The 16,029-nt window shown below is 45.1% G+C and overlaps 1 protein-coding gene across 3 annotated transcripts in view; it reads left to right on the forward strand.

Annotated features, from left to right (window-relative positions):
- ggps1 (geranylgeranyl diphosphate synthase 1) overlaps positions 1 to 5,493 on the forward strand; it is a 47,750-nt gene extending 42,257 nt beyond the window's left edge. For all 3 annotated transcript variants that reach the window (XM_055635151.1, XM_055635152.1, XM_055635153.1), the window contains one exon: positions 1,430 to 5,493. In XM_055635151.1, the coding sequence (XP_055491126.1) occupies positions 1,430 to 2,185 (756 nt within the window). In that variant the 3' untranslated portion in view covers positions 2,186 to 5,493. The remainder of the gene's footprint in view (positions 1 to 1,429) is intronic.
- Positions 5,494 to 16,029: the final 10,536 nt, after the last annotated feature.

The raw sequence follows: 16,029 nt of genomic DNA on the forward strand, positions 1-16,029 counted from the left end.
GAAATTGAATAATAAAATTAGAATCCTGCGCCGTTAAGACTGTGCCACACTGGCTGATTTACACATTATTGGATTTTACTCGTATTAATACTCAACACAAAGTAATATAATTTTCCAGCAAGCCCATTGAATTTAAAGGAGCATGGAAAACACGAGGTGAGCCAGGTGCCAAACCACAAGTATTTCATTACAACCATTGCAAGAGTTGTACTGTAGATGAGAATTTTAAACTGTTGGTATTGGAAACAATTGCAAGTGAGGATGAATGGAGAGTGCTGTGGTGAAATGGGACACAGAAAACACAATTTTGGATGCCTGAGTGTAAGATGGATGACAAATTCACACTCTGAAAATAACAAAAGCACAGTTGTTTAGTAGATGAACTTCGTCGATCGCAGATGACACTGATGTAGTTGGGAGCTGATGTGTGGGATACCAAGTCACAGTAATCAGCCTCAAACAGTGGACTTGAGTGCATTACCATAGATGTAGTGGAGCTGAAGATAACTGCTTTGTTCTATCCATATATTTAACTGGGAGTAGTTCCAGCCCATCCAAGCAGTCTGATGACAGTGGAAATATCTTCACTGCTAGAGTTGGGTATCATCAGCACACACAACCAGTTAACATAATTCCCAGATGACTGAATGAACTGGAAAATATGTGTGGTTTAAGAACTTAGTACAGGTGTCAGAGGTTATGGGGAGAAGGTAGGAGAATGGGATTAGGAGAAGGTAGGAGATAGATCAGCCATGATTAAATGGCAGAGTAGACTTGATGGTCCGAATGGCCTAATTCTACTCCTATCGCTTATGACCATGTGAACTTGGAAAAGGAGTAAGTTTGATTATAGGGTATTTGCAAAATAGACTTTTATCTATTTGGCAGCTTGAAAAATCGAGCAAATATTCACAATGACTAGCACGGGAGGAGGTTGGGGGTGTTGTTAGTTTGGGTGCAGTTAGAAATGAATTGAACGGGACAATTCAGTGGGGCAATATGGGGGAAGAAACTGGACAGATTTCGGAAGGAAGGATTTGGAAATGATGTAGCAATAAAAGATTGGTTTGCGCTCAAGTGTCAGATTTAACGGGTCACTCAATTAATAGGCTTCGTTGTGGCCCCTTCCACTGTTGGGAAGTTGAGATGGAGATGGGTTTCAGGAGGAAGTATTGTAAACCGTACTGTAGGGAGGAACTGCAGATGTGGTTTAAACCAAAGACGGGCACAAAAAGCAGGAATAACTCAGTGGGTCAGGCAGCATCTCTGGAGAAAAGGAATAGGTGACATTTCGGGTCGAGACCCTTCTTCAGTGTCTGTCCAATTCTTTTTCTTTTTTTTTTATCTAGTCAGATCTAGAAGGGGGTAATGTTCATGTGTGATTTTTGTTCTTCAACTTGGGAATAAACATTTTTTCTTTTTGTTCCAGGTTATCATAGAAGTTACAGAAATGTTGCACAGTGCCAGCTTGCTAATTGACGATATTGAGGACAATTCGAAACTGCGCCGTGGTTTTCCTGTGGCACACAGCATCTATGGCATTCCATCCGTCATAAACTCCGCCAACTATGTCTACTTCTTGAGTCTGGAGAAGGTGCTGACTCTCGGCTGTCCAGAAGCAACTAAAATCTTCACCCAGCAGTTGCTGGAGCTGCATCGTGGGCAGGGCCTGGATATCCATTGGAGGGATACCTACACCTGCCCCACCCTGGAAGATTACAAGGCTATGGTGCTGCAGAAGACTGGAGGCCTCTTCGGCTTGGCTGTAGGCCTCATGCAATTGTTCTCTGCCAAGAGATTGGATTTAAAGCCGCTTCTTGACAAATTAGGTCTCTTATTCCAAATCCGTGATGATTATGCAAACCTGTTTAGTAAAGAATACAGCGATAACAAGGGGTTTTGTGAAGATTTAACAGAGGGCAAGTTTTCATTCCCTACTATTCATGCTATCAGGTCACACCCAGAAAGTACTCAGGTGCAGAATATTTTGCGTCAAAGAACTGAAAATATAGATGTAAAGAAGTACTGTGTGAATTATCTTCAAAAGGTTGGTTCTTTTGATTACACGAGGCAGACTCTCCTGGAGTTGGAAACAGAAGCGTACAAAATTATTGACAACCTTGGAGGCAACCCACAATTAATAGCACTAATAGAAAAACTTGGCCAATTGTATAAAGAGAGTTGAAAGAACTTTCACTTTTTTCCTTTGCTCACTCTTAATTCCTTCTGTGCATTTAAGCATACTCTCATGCAGTCCTATTATTCGTGAGCACCCTCTTCAGTCTTTTGAGCTCACCCAAGTGTTCCTGAACCTTTTCTCCCCCAACACCTCCAATCGTGTGGAATGAATTTAAACATGTACTTGCGTTTGTGTGTAAGGATATTTATTCTGTAATATCCTTGCCCAGCTAAAGAGTATTGGCTGTGATGGAACACTACTTTTAATATGGCGATAATTAGGTTCCAGCATATTGCTAGGATTCTACCCATGACTAGACATATGATCTGTTCTTTCAGTGACTGAATTTTGAAGAGTTCAAGAGACATTTATTATCATATGCACCAATTGGTACAACGAGATTTGAATTACCATACAGCCATACAAATAAAAAGAACACAATACACAATAGAATTTAACATGAACATCCCCACACAACAGAATCAACCTTTCCTATTGTGAGGGAAGGCAATAAAGTTCAGTCCTCTTCCTCTTTGTTCACCTGTGGTCAGGGCCTTTAGGCTCTCCGCAGTTGTCGTTATGGGCGGCCCAATGTTTCAGGCCCTCTCGCCGGGATGATCGGAGCTCCGGCGTTGGAACGGAGAACACTCTCAGCGGCTTGGAGCTTCCAAATCGGCCACTTCCTACCGGAGACCGCGGCTCCCGAAGTCCACTGGACGAGCTGAACGGAGCTCCAACATTGGCAATCCTCGGCAAAGATCCCAGGCTCCGCAATGTCAGCACCGCCCGCGGCTGGAAGCCCCGCAAACCACAGCTCCACGATGTTCAAGTCAGCTGGCTCAACACTCCAGAGCCTCAACACAGCGATCCCCAGTAAGGCATCGCCCGCTCCGCGATGGAATAGTGCTGCGCCTCCGCTGAAGCTCTGCCAGTCTCCGGCGGGAAAGGCCGCGCCAATCAAGATGGGAGGGCCACGAGAGGGGGGTGGGGGCGGAGGGTGCGACTCGGAGGATAGACGCATCCCGACCAGGCAGTGACTGGGAAACAGTTTCCCGCTTCCCCTCCCCACCTCTCCCACATAAAAAAGATTAAGCAACCCAGGAACATATTTTAAACTGATTAAAAATAACAAAAAGGGTGAAAGGACGAACAGACTGCTGGAGAGGCTGCCGCGCAGCGCCACCCAATGACATGAGCATGGACTTAAGCTGCTCGCTACCATAGCAGTAGTAACCTCTTCTCCAACCTGCTGCAGCAACTGGAAGTGCTATTGAGACACTATTGCCAGTCATCCCAAGAATGCCCAAAAGGCACTGTTTTCATACTTGCCATACAGGTATTGAGAAAAGTTGGAAGAAGGTTGAACAAAGACTAGGATCTTACATGAGATCTTTTAATGGGGTGAGACTATCACTGATATTTTTTCGGGCTTGCAGATCTGCCACGTGTAATTTCTTTCTTGTGCACTGGGACTGCTGAGGCAATTTCAGTAGATAAGAATGATATCTTGTTTTCTCAGATATTGCAGATTACTCACTGCTCGTACTGTGGTAGCAAATGATGTTCAATCACAGTTTGCCAAAAACATGCACATTTTCTCCCAGGGATAGTGTATAAAATATAAACCTGCAAATGCTGGTACAGAAAAGCCCATATGTCAAACATTTTAAAAATAAATTGGGTACTTTATGAGGCCACGGTCATGATTGTTTTTACATTTTTATGCAGATCAGTCTCCAAGTGATGCACATTTGGGCCTTTTCAATGTTTTGGAAAAAAAACCTCTGGTCCATTGTTAGTGAACTTTTGTGTAGAGAAATAGGCCTGGCAGCTTGCTTTCAGAGCTGGACAAGGAGAGTTTATCGCCAAAAATTATGTAGGGGGTGCTTTTTTCCAGTAAACATACTTCTAGGATGTTTTTTAAGAATGCTAGTATAACTGTCTGTTGTGTAAGTGGTATTAGGTTATTTGCAGGTTCAATGTCTCTATGCTGTGTGCCTTAGCATTTTTGCACTGTTCTTCTTACTCCACTCAGTTATTTTGTTTCCTTGGTGGTGGGGTATGGTGAACTTGAAATTTGTCCTTGTAAGCACTCCGGCAATTTGGGATTTGCGATCCCTTATGATATGGTTATGATCTGTATCCTTTTGTTTGCTCATAGCCATTGGCAACACTCAGTTTGCTTCAGCTAATTTTAGACCAATGTTTATTGATCTTGTGCACCATTCTGATATTGTAAAACCTCTATATAAAAATGCCACAATTTTCAATTTTAATTCACTCTGCTTCTCAATTACTTCTATTTAGTTAGGATCTTAAGTGCAAATGAGACATCCTACAAGGACTGTTATCAAATCTACCTTGACACTCGGCTACGCTAAAATAATTGTGTGAGTGGCTATGTAGTCAAGCTCTATGTAGATGCAAGATCTTAAAATGAAGGACCATGTAGGACCTCTGGCCCATTGTTGAAATATCCATAACCAGAACAAACATGAGTAATCCCATTCAGGTAAATTAAAGGAGCATGACACAAATATAGTTTTTCCAGATAAATTGTTGGATTGGGCTGGAGTTGAGATTAATGGAACATCATAAGATTAGATCTAGGCTATTCAGGAATGACATCAGTAAGCAGTTAAAAAGCCATTCATGATTGTTTGTCTTCTAATGATTTGTTATGGGGATACAATTAGTTCTCAGGATTGATCTGCTTCTGGTAAGGATATTAGGGTAAATGTCATTTGGATACCACACTACCAAAATTTGAATTGCATTTGGCCTAATAGCCACAATTCTTAGTCAAACATGAACTGAGCTATGTTCTGCCTATTTAGCAGTATGTAAAGCTTTTGGGCTCATTGATTATCCTGATTTTTTTTTTTTGTCCCCCTTGCCCTCCACTTGCCCTTTAATTCAACCTGTTTATATGCATCATGTTTGATTATAGATCTTTCTTTTGGTCAGCACTTGTAGTTGAACAATGACCAATGCCTCTAAGATATGAATCTTATTGGATTTCTGTGCACTGAATGCTGCAGTAGATTGACATTGTGTGGAATTCAGCTTATACCTCCAGATCTTGATCATAGTCAAGGTCTTGCACAATGCAACACTTTTTCTTAAGAAAATAGCCTATGTCGGCTCTTTTTAGGGAGACCACGGGTCAGTGAGGTCAGCAAGCAAATGGGTGTTCTATCTATAATATACCACTGCTGAATGGACTTCAACACTCCTTGGAATTGATGGAATTTGCACAATGGGATTTTTTACAATTATGTAAAACAAACAATAAAATCAAATGCATTATTCAACCAATGTGTGAACTTTGATTCCAGTATTATAGCATCTCATTATCTGTGGTGGTTCTGATAAGGTACATCCTATTTGTGCAGTGCAGGAGATCCCTAGGTTATGAATGACCTGACTTAATGAAACTTCTTTCATACATTTTTCAAGCTGGCAATGAAATGGTTCATGTTATTCATTAATGACTGGGTACATTATTTATTCAATTAGTTTAGTTTTGGGTAGTGTTGGGGTGAATATTCAATGAATTGAAAGTAGAACGATCAATATGTGTAACTACCGAAAATTGTTTCAGACTTAAAGAGAAATTTGCTTAAAAATATCTCTGGAATGGAATCCAGGCTTTTCCATGTGATTGTACATAACATCCTTGGCTCATGAACAAAATAATAGATTGTAAAGTCACATTGGATTGAGTGTGACTGCTGGTAAACTCACTTTGGCCTTACTGGAACAACCCACAGAACTACTAAAGTCTGTTGGTCTTAAATGTGGAAAGATCCTCTTTTCCATGTGATCTCTACACTGTAACCTTGATGGTGATGAACCTGCAGTAGTGCTTTCCTCAAGAGGAGTTCATATGTTGAGTCATATTGCAAATGTACTCAAGTCACTCCACAACTTTGCAGGACCAATTTTTTGAAATGCTCCTTTTGATTTGACCTGCTCCTTACCAGCTGGTAAAGCACTTAATTCGCTCAACCTGTTGTAAGATGAAGCTTATTCTACCCATCTTTCTGAGGCACATTAATTTACCCTTCTCTTACATCTGTCATACCAAATCATTTCTGGTGCCTTCTTGGGCAAATTTCATCCAGTGTTGGTAACTCTGGACAGGTGTCCAATCTTTTCAAAGTTTTGAATTTGAGCCCATCTAAAACTTTTTCAATTTCTCTGTCATCCCCTACTGGGCCTGTGGACAATTGAAGTAAAAAGTCGAATGAAAATTAGAAGGTAGACAAAAATGCTGGAGAAACTCAGCGGGTGAGGCAGCATCTATGGAGCGATTGAATGGGTGACGTTTTGGGTTGAGACCCTTCTTCAGACTGATGAGGGGGTGGGGTTGGGTGGCGGGAAGAAGAAAGGTAGAGGCGGTAACAGTGGGCTGTGGGTGAGCTGGGAAGGGGAGGGGAAAGGGAGAAAGCAAGAACAACTTGAAATTGGAGAAGTCAATGTTCATACCGCTGGGGTGTAAACTACCCAAGCGAAATATGAGGTGCTGCTCCAATTTACGGTGGGATCATGGAGGAGGCCCAGGACAGAAAGGTCGGATTCGGAATGGGAGGAGGAGTTGAAGTGCTGAGCCACCGGGAGATCAGGTTGGTTATTGCGAACTGAGCAGAGGTGTTAGGCGAAGCAATTGCCAAGCCTACGCTTGGTCTCACCAATGTAGAGCAGCTGACACCTAGAGCAGCGGATGCAATAGATGAGGTTGGAGGAGGTGCAGGTGAACCTCTGCCACACCTGGAAAGACCGCTTAGGTCCATGGATGGAGTCAAGGGGGGAGGTAAAGCGACAAGTGTAGCATTTCCTGCAGTTGCAAGGAAAAGTACCGGGGAGGGAGTGGTTTGGGTGGGAAGGGAAGAATTGACCAGGGAGTTATGGAGGGAGCGGTCTTTGCGGAAAGCCGACCGGGGAGGAGATGGGAAGATGTGGTCAGTGGTGGGATCCCGTTGGAGGTGGCAAAAATGTTGGAGGATTATCTGTTGTATGTGAAGGATGGTAGGGTGGAAGGTGAGGACTGGGGGGACTCTACCCTTGTTACGAGTGGGGGGGGATGGGGGGGGGGATGGGAGTAAGAGCAGAGTTATGGGGTATAGAAGAGACCCTGGTGAGAGCCTCCTCTATAATTGAAGAAGGGAACCCCCGTTCCCTGAAGAATGAGGACATCTCTGATGCCCTGGTTTGGAACGCCTCATCCTGGGTGCAGATGCGGCGTAGACGGAGGAATTGGGAGTAGGGGATAGAGGCCTTACAGGAGGCAGGGTGGGAAGAAGTGTAGTCCCGATAGCCATAGGAGTCAGTGGGTTTATAGTATATTAGACCAAGTGCAGACCTGTTGGGTCTGTTTCCCCCAACGGCGTTTGCGGGGGGGGGGGGGGGGGGGGGGGGCTGTGGCATCACACTCACATTAACCAACCCCCAAACACACAGGTTGGGGAGGGGGGGGGTGAGAAGAGGGGAGGGAGGGGGGGATACAGGACAGATTTGGGAGGGAAAGGGAGAGCGGGGTAGGGGGGTGAGAGGGGGATGGGAGGGAGGGAGGGAGGGGGAGAGGGGTGGCGGGAGAGAAGGGAAAGAGTGGGGAGGGAGAGTGGAGGGGGAAGGGTGGAGGGAGGAAGAGAGGGGTAGGTGGAGTGATGGAAGAGGGACAGAGGGGTAAGGTGAAGGGGGCAGGGGAGAGGGAAGGGGGGTGGAGGGAGAGGGAGGGGAGGAGAGAAGAGGGGGAGAGAAGTGGAAGAGGGGATGGAGGGAGGGGTAGCGGGAGTGATGAAAGAGGGATGGGGAGTGGTGGAAGAGGAACAGAGGGGAAGGGGGGGGGGGGGGGGGGAGGGGGGGGAGAGAGAGGGGTCTGTTAAGGGGAGAGAAGTTTGAAGAGGAGGGAGGGGTAGGGGAGAGGTTGAAGAGGGACAGAGGGGAAGGGGCGGGGCGAGAGAGGAAACGGTGGGGTAGAGAGGGAAGGGGGTGGGGGAGAGTGGGATGGGTGGGAGAGGAGGAGGAGAGGGAAACATAATAACATAGAACTTAAGTGCAGGTGTAGGCCATTCGGCCCTTCGAGCCTGCACCACCGTTCAATATGATCATGGCTGATCATCCAACTCAGTATCCTGTTCCTGCCTTCTCTCCATACCCCCTGATCCCTTTAGCCACAAGGGCCAGATCTAAACCTCTTAAATATAGCCAATGAACTGGCCTCAACTACCTTCTGTGCCAGTGAATTCCAGAGATTCACCACTCTCTGTGTGAAAAATGTTTTTCTCATCTCAGTCCTAAAAGATTTGCCCCTTATCCTTAAACTGTGACCCCTTGTTCTGGACTTCCCCAACATCTGGAACAATCTTCCTGCATCTAGCCTGTCCAACCCCTTAAGAATTTTGTAAGTTTCTATAAGATACCCCCTCAATCTTCTAAAATCTAGCGAGTACATGCCGAGTCTATCCAGTCTTTCTTCATATGAAAGTCCTGACATCCCAGGAGTCAGTCTGGTGAACCTTCTCTGTACTCCCTCTATGGCAAGAATGTCTTTGAGCATTGTGACATCACACGATGGAACTTTCACCAGGGGCTGTGGCAGATTCTATGGGTGAGAAGCTAGTATTTTTTGAAATATTGGGGGGGGGGGGGGGGGCTGCGGCATCACACTCACATTAACCACCGCCCAAACACACAGGTGGGGGGAGAGGAGGGGAGAAGGGCGGAGGGAGGGGAGTGGAGGAGGAGGAAACGGGACAGATTTGGGAGGGAAAGGAGAGCGAGGTAGGGGGTGAGAGAGGGGGATGGGGAGAGAGAGAGAGATATGGGGGAGGGGGGGATAGGGGGGGGGATGGGGAGGGGAAGAGGGAGGGAGGGGGAGAGAAGTGGAAGAGTAGGGAGGGAGGGGTAGTGGGAGTGGTGGAAGAGGAATAGAGGGGGTAGGAGGAAGGGGTGGGGGAGAGAGGGAAAGGAAGGGGAAGAGAGAGGGGTGGGGTAAGGGGAGAGAAGTGGGGAGGGAGGGGTAGGGGGAGTGGTGGTAGAGGGTCAAAGGGGTAGGGCAAAGGGGGTGGGGGGAGAGTGCAGGAGTAGGCCATTCGGCCCTTTGAGCCTGCACCACCTTGTCGGCTTCGGAAGCTGCGGTCTCCGGTAAGGAAGCGGCCTTTCCAGGTGTCCCAAGCCGCTGTGAGGACTCTCCCGACGCCGGAGCAACAGCACCCGGCGAGAACGGCCTGGAATATCGGGCCTCCATAGAGGCAACTGTGGAGGCCTCAATAGGCCCGACTATGGGTGAACTGGGGTTGGGGACTGGACATTGTGCCTTCCCTCATAATGGAAACCATTGTGGGGGGATGTTTTTATGTTAAAGATTCTTATTGTTCTGTTTCCAAGATGGCTGCCAGAAGGGAGAGTGAACGCTGGTGCGATTAGCTGCCGCTGCTCTATCTTTGAATTGTGTATTGTTGATGTCTTTACTATTTTTTTATTTATTTTGTTTTGTTTCATTCCGCTTACATGTTTTGTAATCTGTGTACTAAATTTTGTAAGGTGTCCTTGAGAGTCTTGAAAGACGCCCATAAGTATAATTTATTATTATTATTATTATTATTATTCCCTCAGCACTGTGGTCCAACATGGGAGCACTTCCTCAAGATAACTGCTCCCACAATGCATATTCAGTCAACACTGCCCCTCCAACAATGCATTACTCAGTTGGCGTTGTTGATATTTGTCCTTGCTTCTTCCCTCCCAGTAATGTGTTGTATGCCCAGTTGGTGTTGCCCCTCCACACATTGGATTTACTGTGCATTAATTATCTTTTTCCCTTGGGGTAGATTTTAGTGCAACATCCAGCCAAGGCATAGTGAGTGTTCTGAATGCAGTAAAGATTCTGGATTCATTTTCAGTTTGTAATGGTTAACCTAAACCTGATGAGAGTTCCACCTCTGCTTTGCAATTTGTTAAAGTCATCAGTCTGGTCAAGTACAAGAGGATTGTTCATTATCAATGACGACAACTTTGTATGCAATCTGAAATAGCTTGATTTCACGGTGTAGAAGCAGCCTCAGTTCATTACATGCAGAGCTCGTCCCTACATTATTTTGACAAATGAGTATTGAGCTGTCAAAAGTCACGTATCACCCGTCAACTATTCATAGCAAAGCTCCCAGGCCAACTCTTTTCTACCTGCACGTAATCCATATCGCTCCATTCCCTGCATATCCATGTACCTACCCAAAAGCAAAGATCGTAGAGGGACAAGATAGACCACTCCTTCGAAATTCAATGGGCTGACGTGTAGTACGCAACGGAACGTCACGGCCGCCATTTGTTACAGCGACACTCGACTTCCGGTATTCCACCCGCTGTGATCCAAAGCAAAGATTACAGAGCTCCGCTATAATCTTTGATCCAAAGCAAAGATCCTCAAGTATCTTGTAGCGGGAACAGCCCCCTCCTTTGTGTAGTTTCCCTTGCATTGTATTGCTTTAACACACACTGCAAAAAATTAAATTTAACGTATATATATTTAATATATTTATATGAATGTGTGTCTGTGTGTGAGAGGCAAGTTAGAGATAATAGTTTATTCTCATGTATCAGAAGCTACTTTGATTTAAATAATCGCTATTAATTTATTTGTCTTGTAAGATGATATACATAAACCATAAAGGCAATTATATATATAATTATATGGTAATAATATATATATATGCATATATATATTTACACACACATATATATACACATACACATATACACACACATATATACACATACATACATACATATACACATACATATGCACACATACAAATACACACATACATATGGATACATTTATATGCATACATACACACATATAAACATATATATACATACATATATACACACATATACATATACATATGCATATATATACACATACATATATATTTATACATATGATTAACATGTAGAGGAACCAACGAGAGAGCAGGCTATTTTAGACTGGGTATTGAGTAATGAGGAAGGGTTAGTTAGCAATCTTGTTGTACTGCCCCCTTGGGCAAGAGTGACCATAATATGGTTGAGTTCTTCATTAGGCAGGCAGTGACTAGTGGGGTACCGCAAGGCTCAGTGCTGGGACCCCTCCTATTTACAATATATATTAATGATCTGGATGAGGGAATTGAAGGCAATATCTCCAAGTTTGCGGATGACACTAAGCTGGGGGACAGTGTTAGCTGTGAGGAGGATGCTAGGAGACTGCAAGGTGACTTGGATAGGCTGGGTGAGTGGGCAAATGTTTGGCAGATGCAGTATAATGTGGATAAATGTGAGGTTATCCATTTTGGTGGCAAAAACAGGAAAGCAGACTATTATCTAAATGGCGGCCGACTAGGAAAAGGGGAGATGCAGCGAGACCTGGGTGTCATGGTACACCAGTCATTGAAAGTAGGCATGCAGGTGCAGCAGGCAGTGAAGAAAGCGAATGGTATGTTAGCTTTCATAGCGAAAGGATTTGAGTATAGGAGCAGAGAGGGGCTACTGCAGTTGTACAGGGTCTTGGTGAGACCACACCTGGAGTATTGCGTACAGTTTTGGTCTCCAAATCTGAGGAAGGACATTATTGCCATAGAGGGAGTGCAGAGAAGGTTCACCAGACTGATTCCTGGGATGTCAGGACTGTCTTATGAAGAAAGACTGGATAGGTTTATACTCTCTAGAATTTAGGAGATTGAGGGGGGATCTTATAGAAACTTACAAAATTCTTAAGGGGTTGGACAGACTAGATGCAGGAAGATTGCTCCCGATGTTGGGGAAGTCCAGGACAAGGGGTCACAGCTTAAGGATAAGGGGGAAATCCTTTAAAACCGAGATGAGAAGAACCTTTTTCACACAGAGAGTGGTGAATCTCTGGAACTCTCTGCCGCAGAGGGTAGTCGAGGCCAGTTCATTGGCTATATTTAAGAGGGAGTTAGATGTGGCCCTTGTGGCTAAGGGGATCAGAGGGTATGGAGAGAAGGCAGGTACGGGATACTGAGTTGGATGGTCAGCCATGATCATATTGAATGGCGGTGCAGGCTCGAAGGGACGAATGGCCTACTCCTGCACCTAATTTCTATGTTTCTATTATTTTCCAACGATCAATAGATTTACGATCAGTTCCTGTGGATTGGAGGATAGCTAATGCTATCCCACTTTTCAAGAAAGGAGCGAGAGAGAAAATGGGGAATTACAGACCAGTTAGCCTGACTTTGGTGGTGTGAAAGATGCTGGAGTCAATTATTAAAGATGTAATAATGGGGCATTTGGATAGCAGTAAAAGCATTAGTCCAAGTCAACATGGATTTATGATTTTACAATGCATTTAAGCCTCTCCCATTTTTATGAGATGAATTCCTGGAATATGCAGGAAGTTTATTGTAACCTAGTGCTACTTGCCTGAACAATGGATGATATATCACTTAAATGCAATTGTTTTCAGTTGTGTGGAGAGACCTGTATATTGAAACTGTGTTTTGCCTCTAATATGTCAATTTACCTTAAATGTAGAAGAGCTTATTAAAATCTTCTTACAAAGACAATTAAGTATTTTCTATCTATCCTCTTTTGGACCCAAGGCATAGCAGAGCTGCCAACTCTCACGAAGAGGTAAGGGAGGGAGAGATGGAAGGGTGGGAGAGAGGGAAGGGAAGGAGATCGCGAAGAGAGGGAGAGAGAGAGAGAGAGAGAGAGAGAGAGATCGAGAGAGAGAGAGGGGAGCGAGAGAGGAGGGGAGAGAGAGAGATCGAAAGAGAGGGAGAAGGGGGGGGGGGAGAGGGAGAAGGGGGAGAGGGAGAAGAAGGGGGAGGGAGAAGGGGACAGGGACAAGGGGGAGAGGGAGAAGGGGGGAGAGGGAGAAGGGGAGGGAGAAGGGGAAAGGGGGGGACAGGGAGAAGGGGGGAGGGAGAAGGGGACAGGGACAAGGGGGAGAGGGAGAAGGGGGAGAGGGAGAGTGGAACGATAGCACATTATAACGCGCAGCCGTCCCATTCCGACCAAAGATTATAGAGCAGAGCTCCACTAGTGTCTTTGATTGCGGCCGCCGCCACCGAACCCCCCGACCCACCATTGCACCCAAAGATGATAGAGCAGAGTTATATAATATTTGATTGCACCCTTCTTCACGGCGGGCTTGTGATGTCTTGTATGTATGTGAGTGTTGTTTGCTATGTCCCTATGTTCGAGGAATATAATGGGTAACAGCCGCCCATTCTCGGACTCGAAAAATCTCCTGGTCACTGGACCTGATGTGTCCGCGGGCCATATTGTGCAGACTAATCCCATACAAAACAAAACCAAAAACGTACAGAAGTGTTAAAATTGTCTTTATTATTGTGGTGAGTAAAGAACTATTAAAAATAAGTCTAAGAACTTTCTAATGTACCGACAAACCAAGTTTCCCAATGGCCGTTGATGGGAGAACAGAAAATACCATTTTCACGACAGAATATCGACTGAAAATAATAAAAATATTTTCTCACCTTTCTTTTTTATTGGGGAACCTAAAGAATGACAGGTTGGGTCGTTTAGATTTACGATTAGAACAGTTGATAGCGGAGCAGTGAGATGTAGATTTAGCTGAGGACGCCATTACAGCCCAATAAATGCTTAACAATATGGCGTCGACGGTCACACACGTCATACTACGCGTTTTTCGAGGAGTGGTCTATCTTGTCCCTCTACGATCTTTGCCCAAAAGTCTCTTAAATGCCACTGTTGTATCTGCCTCTACCACCACACCTGGCAGCATGCTTCAGGCACCCACCATTTTCTGTGTGTAAAAAAAATACTTGCCCAGCACATCTCCTTTAAACTTTGCCCCTCTCACCTTAAAACTAGGCCCTCCAGTGTTTGGTATTTAATTAATTAGCTTCCTGTAATTGTCTTAAAGAAATCTCATCCCCCACACCCGCCCCCAACTCCCTTTCTCTGTGGCTTTGAATTCATTGGGTTGCGGAGGGTAACAGTGGATCATGGTGCCTGCCATCGATGACATGTCTTCACGCACACCTTCATGTGCACATTCAACATCAATCGACCCTTGTAAAGAGTGAGGGTGTGTAGTTGTGTGACTGCGATTTTTATTGAATCCAGTCTGGTCATTTTGTTATCCCATGTATCCATCTTTCAATCCAAGTTGCAACATAAAATCCGCAAGGTCGTAGGGAGAACAAGCAAACTCCAGGAAGACAGCAGGGTCGCTGGTGCTAAGGCAACACTTCTGTGTCATTTCTGTAATGGAGCGACCTCTCACTTTCTGTTACAAAGTACAGGTGTAACTCAGCGAGTCAGGCTGAGATGCTGCCTAAACGGCTAATTTACTCCAGCACGTTGTCTTTTTTTGTAGATCAGTATCTGCTGTCGCGTGTGTCTACTTTCTGCTCTTTGCCTATTCCACCAAAGCCGACGACTCTTCGTGTCTTTATTCCTTTCTCTTTGTCCTCTGCGTCGCTCTGCTGCGCCGTTCCCTCCTGTCCAGGCAGATAGTCCCGGAAACCACCTTAACCCGAAGATGGTTAAGCCACAGAGTTCCAGGCAATGATTGTTGGAGCTATTCGCGGCCGTAGTTCGCTTGGTGTGTACGCGCAAGGTCGCTTCATAAGAAACAACATCACTGCATTCTGCAGGATTCTGGGAGCCAGTGGCGTTTCAAGACTTCGATTGATATATCTGGGTTCTACCAGTGCGTGGCATGTCTGAGAAAAAGGCAGAATGGAGAAATAAATCTGTCCTGGGCTAATTGAATCCCTTAGACTCAAATGATTTTTATCCTACTCTTCCCACGTAGCCGAGATCTGTAAAAGCCGGTCACTCATCAATCAAGTAGCAGAAATCTGATTCCTCAGCATGGGGAAATCGCCACCACAAAGAATGATTAAGAGCGAGTAAAAGATGTATTTAAGGGGAACCATCACTCACATACGGGAGGAACAGACTACGGAGAGGTGACTCGGATAGAGCCTGTGTGGTGTACAAACGGGATGGCTCCCCTATGCCGACTCCTCCCTTCTCCCATTCTTTTCTGTTCCTGCTTGCTCCGCCAAATGCATTACTCTTCAGCATCTCTTACCTTTGCTCTTTGTTCTCTCCCCACATTGTGGCAACGTGAGCTGTTGTCCGAGAGGGTGCACCCAGTAAATCTTGCCGTTCACAAGCTGCCAGGCACGGCCCTCTTGTCATCATTGTCCCGGGGATTAAAGAGTTCCCGTGGAGATGCAAAGAACTGCAGATGCTAGAATCTTGAGTAAAACACAAAGTGCTGGAGGAAGTCAGCGGGTCAGGCAGCATCTGTGGCGAAAGTGGATAGGCGATGTTTCGGGTCTGAGCCCTTGATAGATTCCAGAGGAGATGTGGGTTCATTTATGTGTGTGCATTTAATTGCATGAGAATATGTTTTGGCTCAATACCGAGAAAGTGTGGTCAATTACAAAAAAAAAAGTATTTGGACAGTATTTGAGCAGTATTTCAATAATGCTTTGATTACTTGCAATTTTTGTGTGCTAAGTTACTATTTGATTCTGTTTCTCCGTAACACTGGGCTGAGTATTGACTGTTACTGTCGCCTGCTGGATGAATTCAGTATTACAGAGTGGACAGAAACAACAGGGGAAACCGAACTAGCACTTAAAGGCCATTCAACCCTCCCAGCTCATTGAGCTAATAAATTCCTTCTCTTCAGAGATGCTGCCTGCCCCACTGAGTTACTCCAGCATTTTGTGCCCATCTTCGATTTAAACCAGCATCTACAGTTCTTTCATACACATTTTGTCTGCTCCATTGCAAAATCTAGTCGAGGTATGTCTACTTGAGGATTTTAGTTT

Source organism: Leucoraja erinacea, chromosome 5 (genome assembly GCF_028641065.1).
Source record: "Leucoraja erinacea ecotype New England chromosome 5, Leri_hhj_1, whole genome shotgun sequence".
In the NCBI taxonomy this organism is placed as follows: domain Eukaryota; kingdom Metazoa; phylum Chordata; class Chondrichthyes; order Rajiformes; family Rajidae; genus Leucoraja; species Leucoraja erinaceus.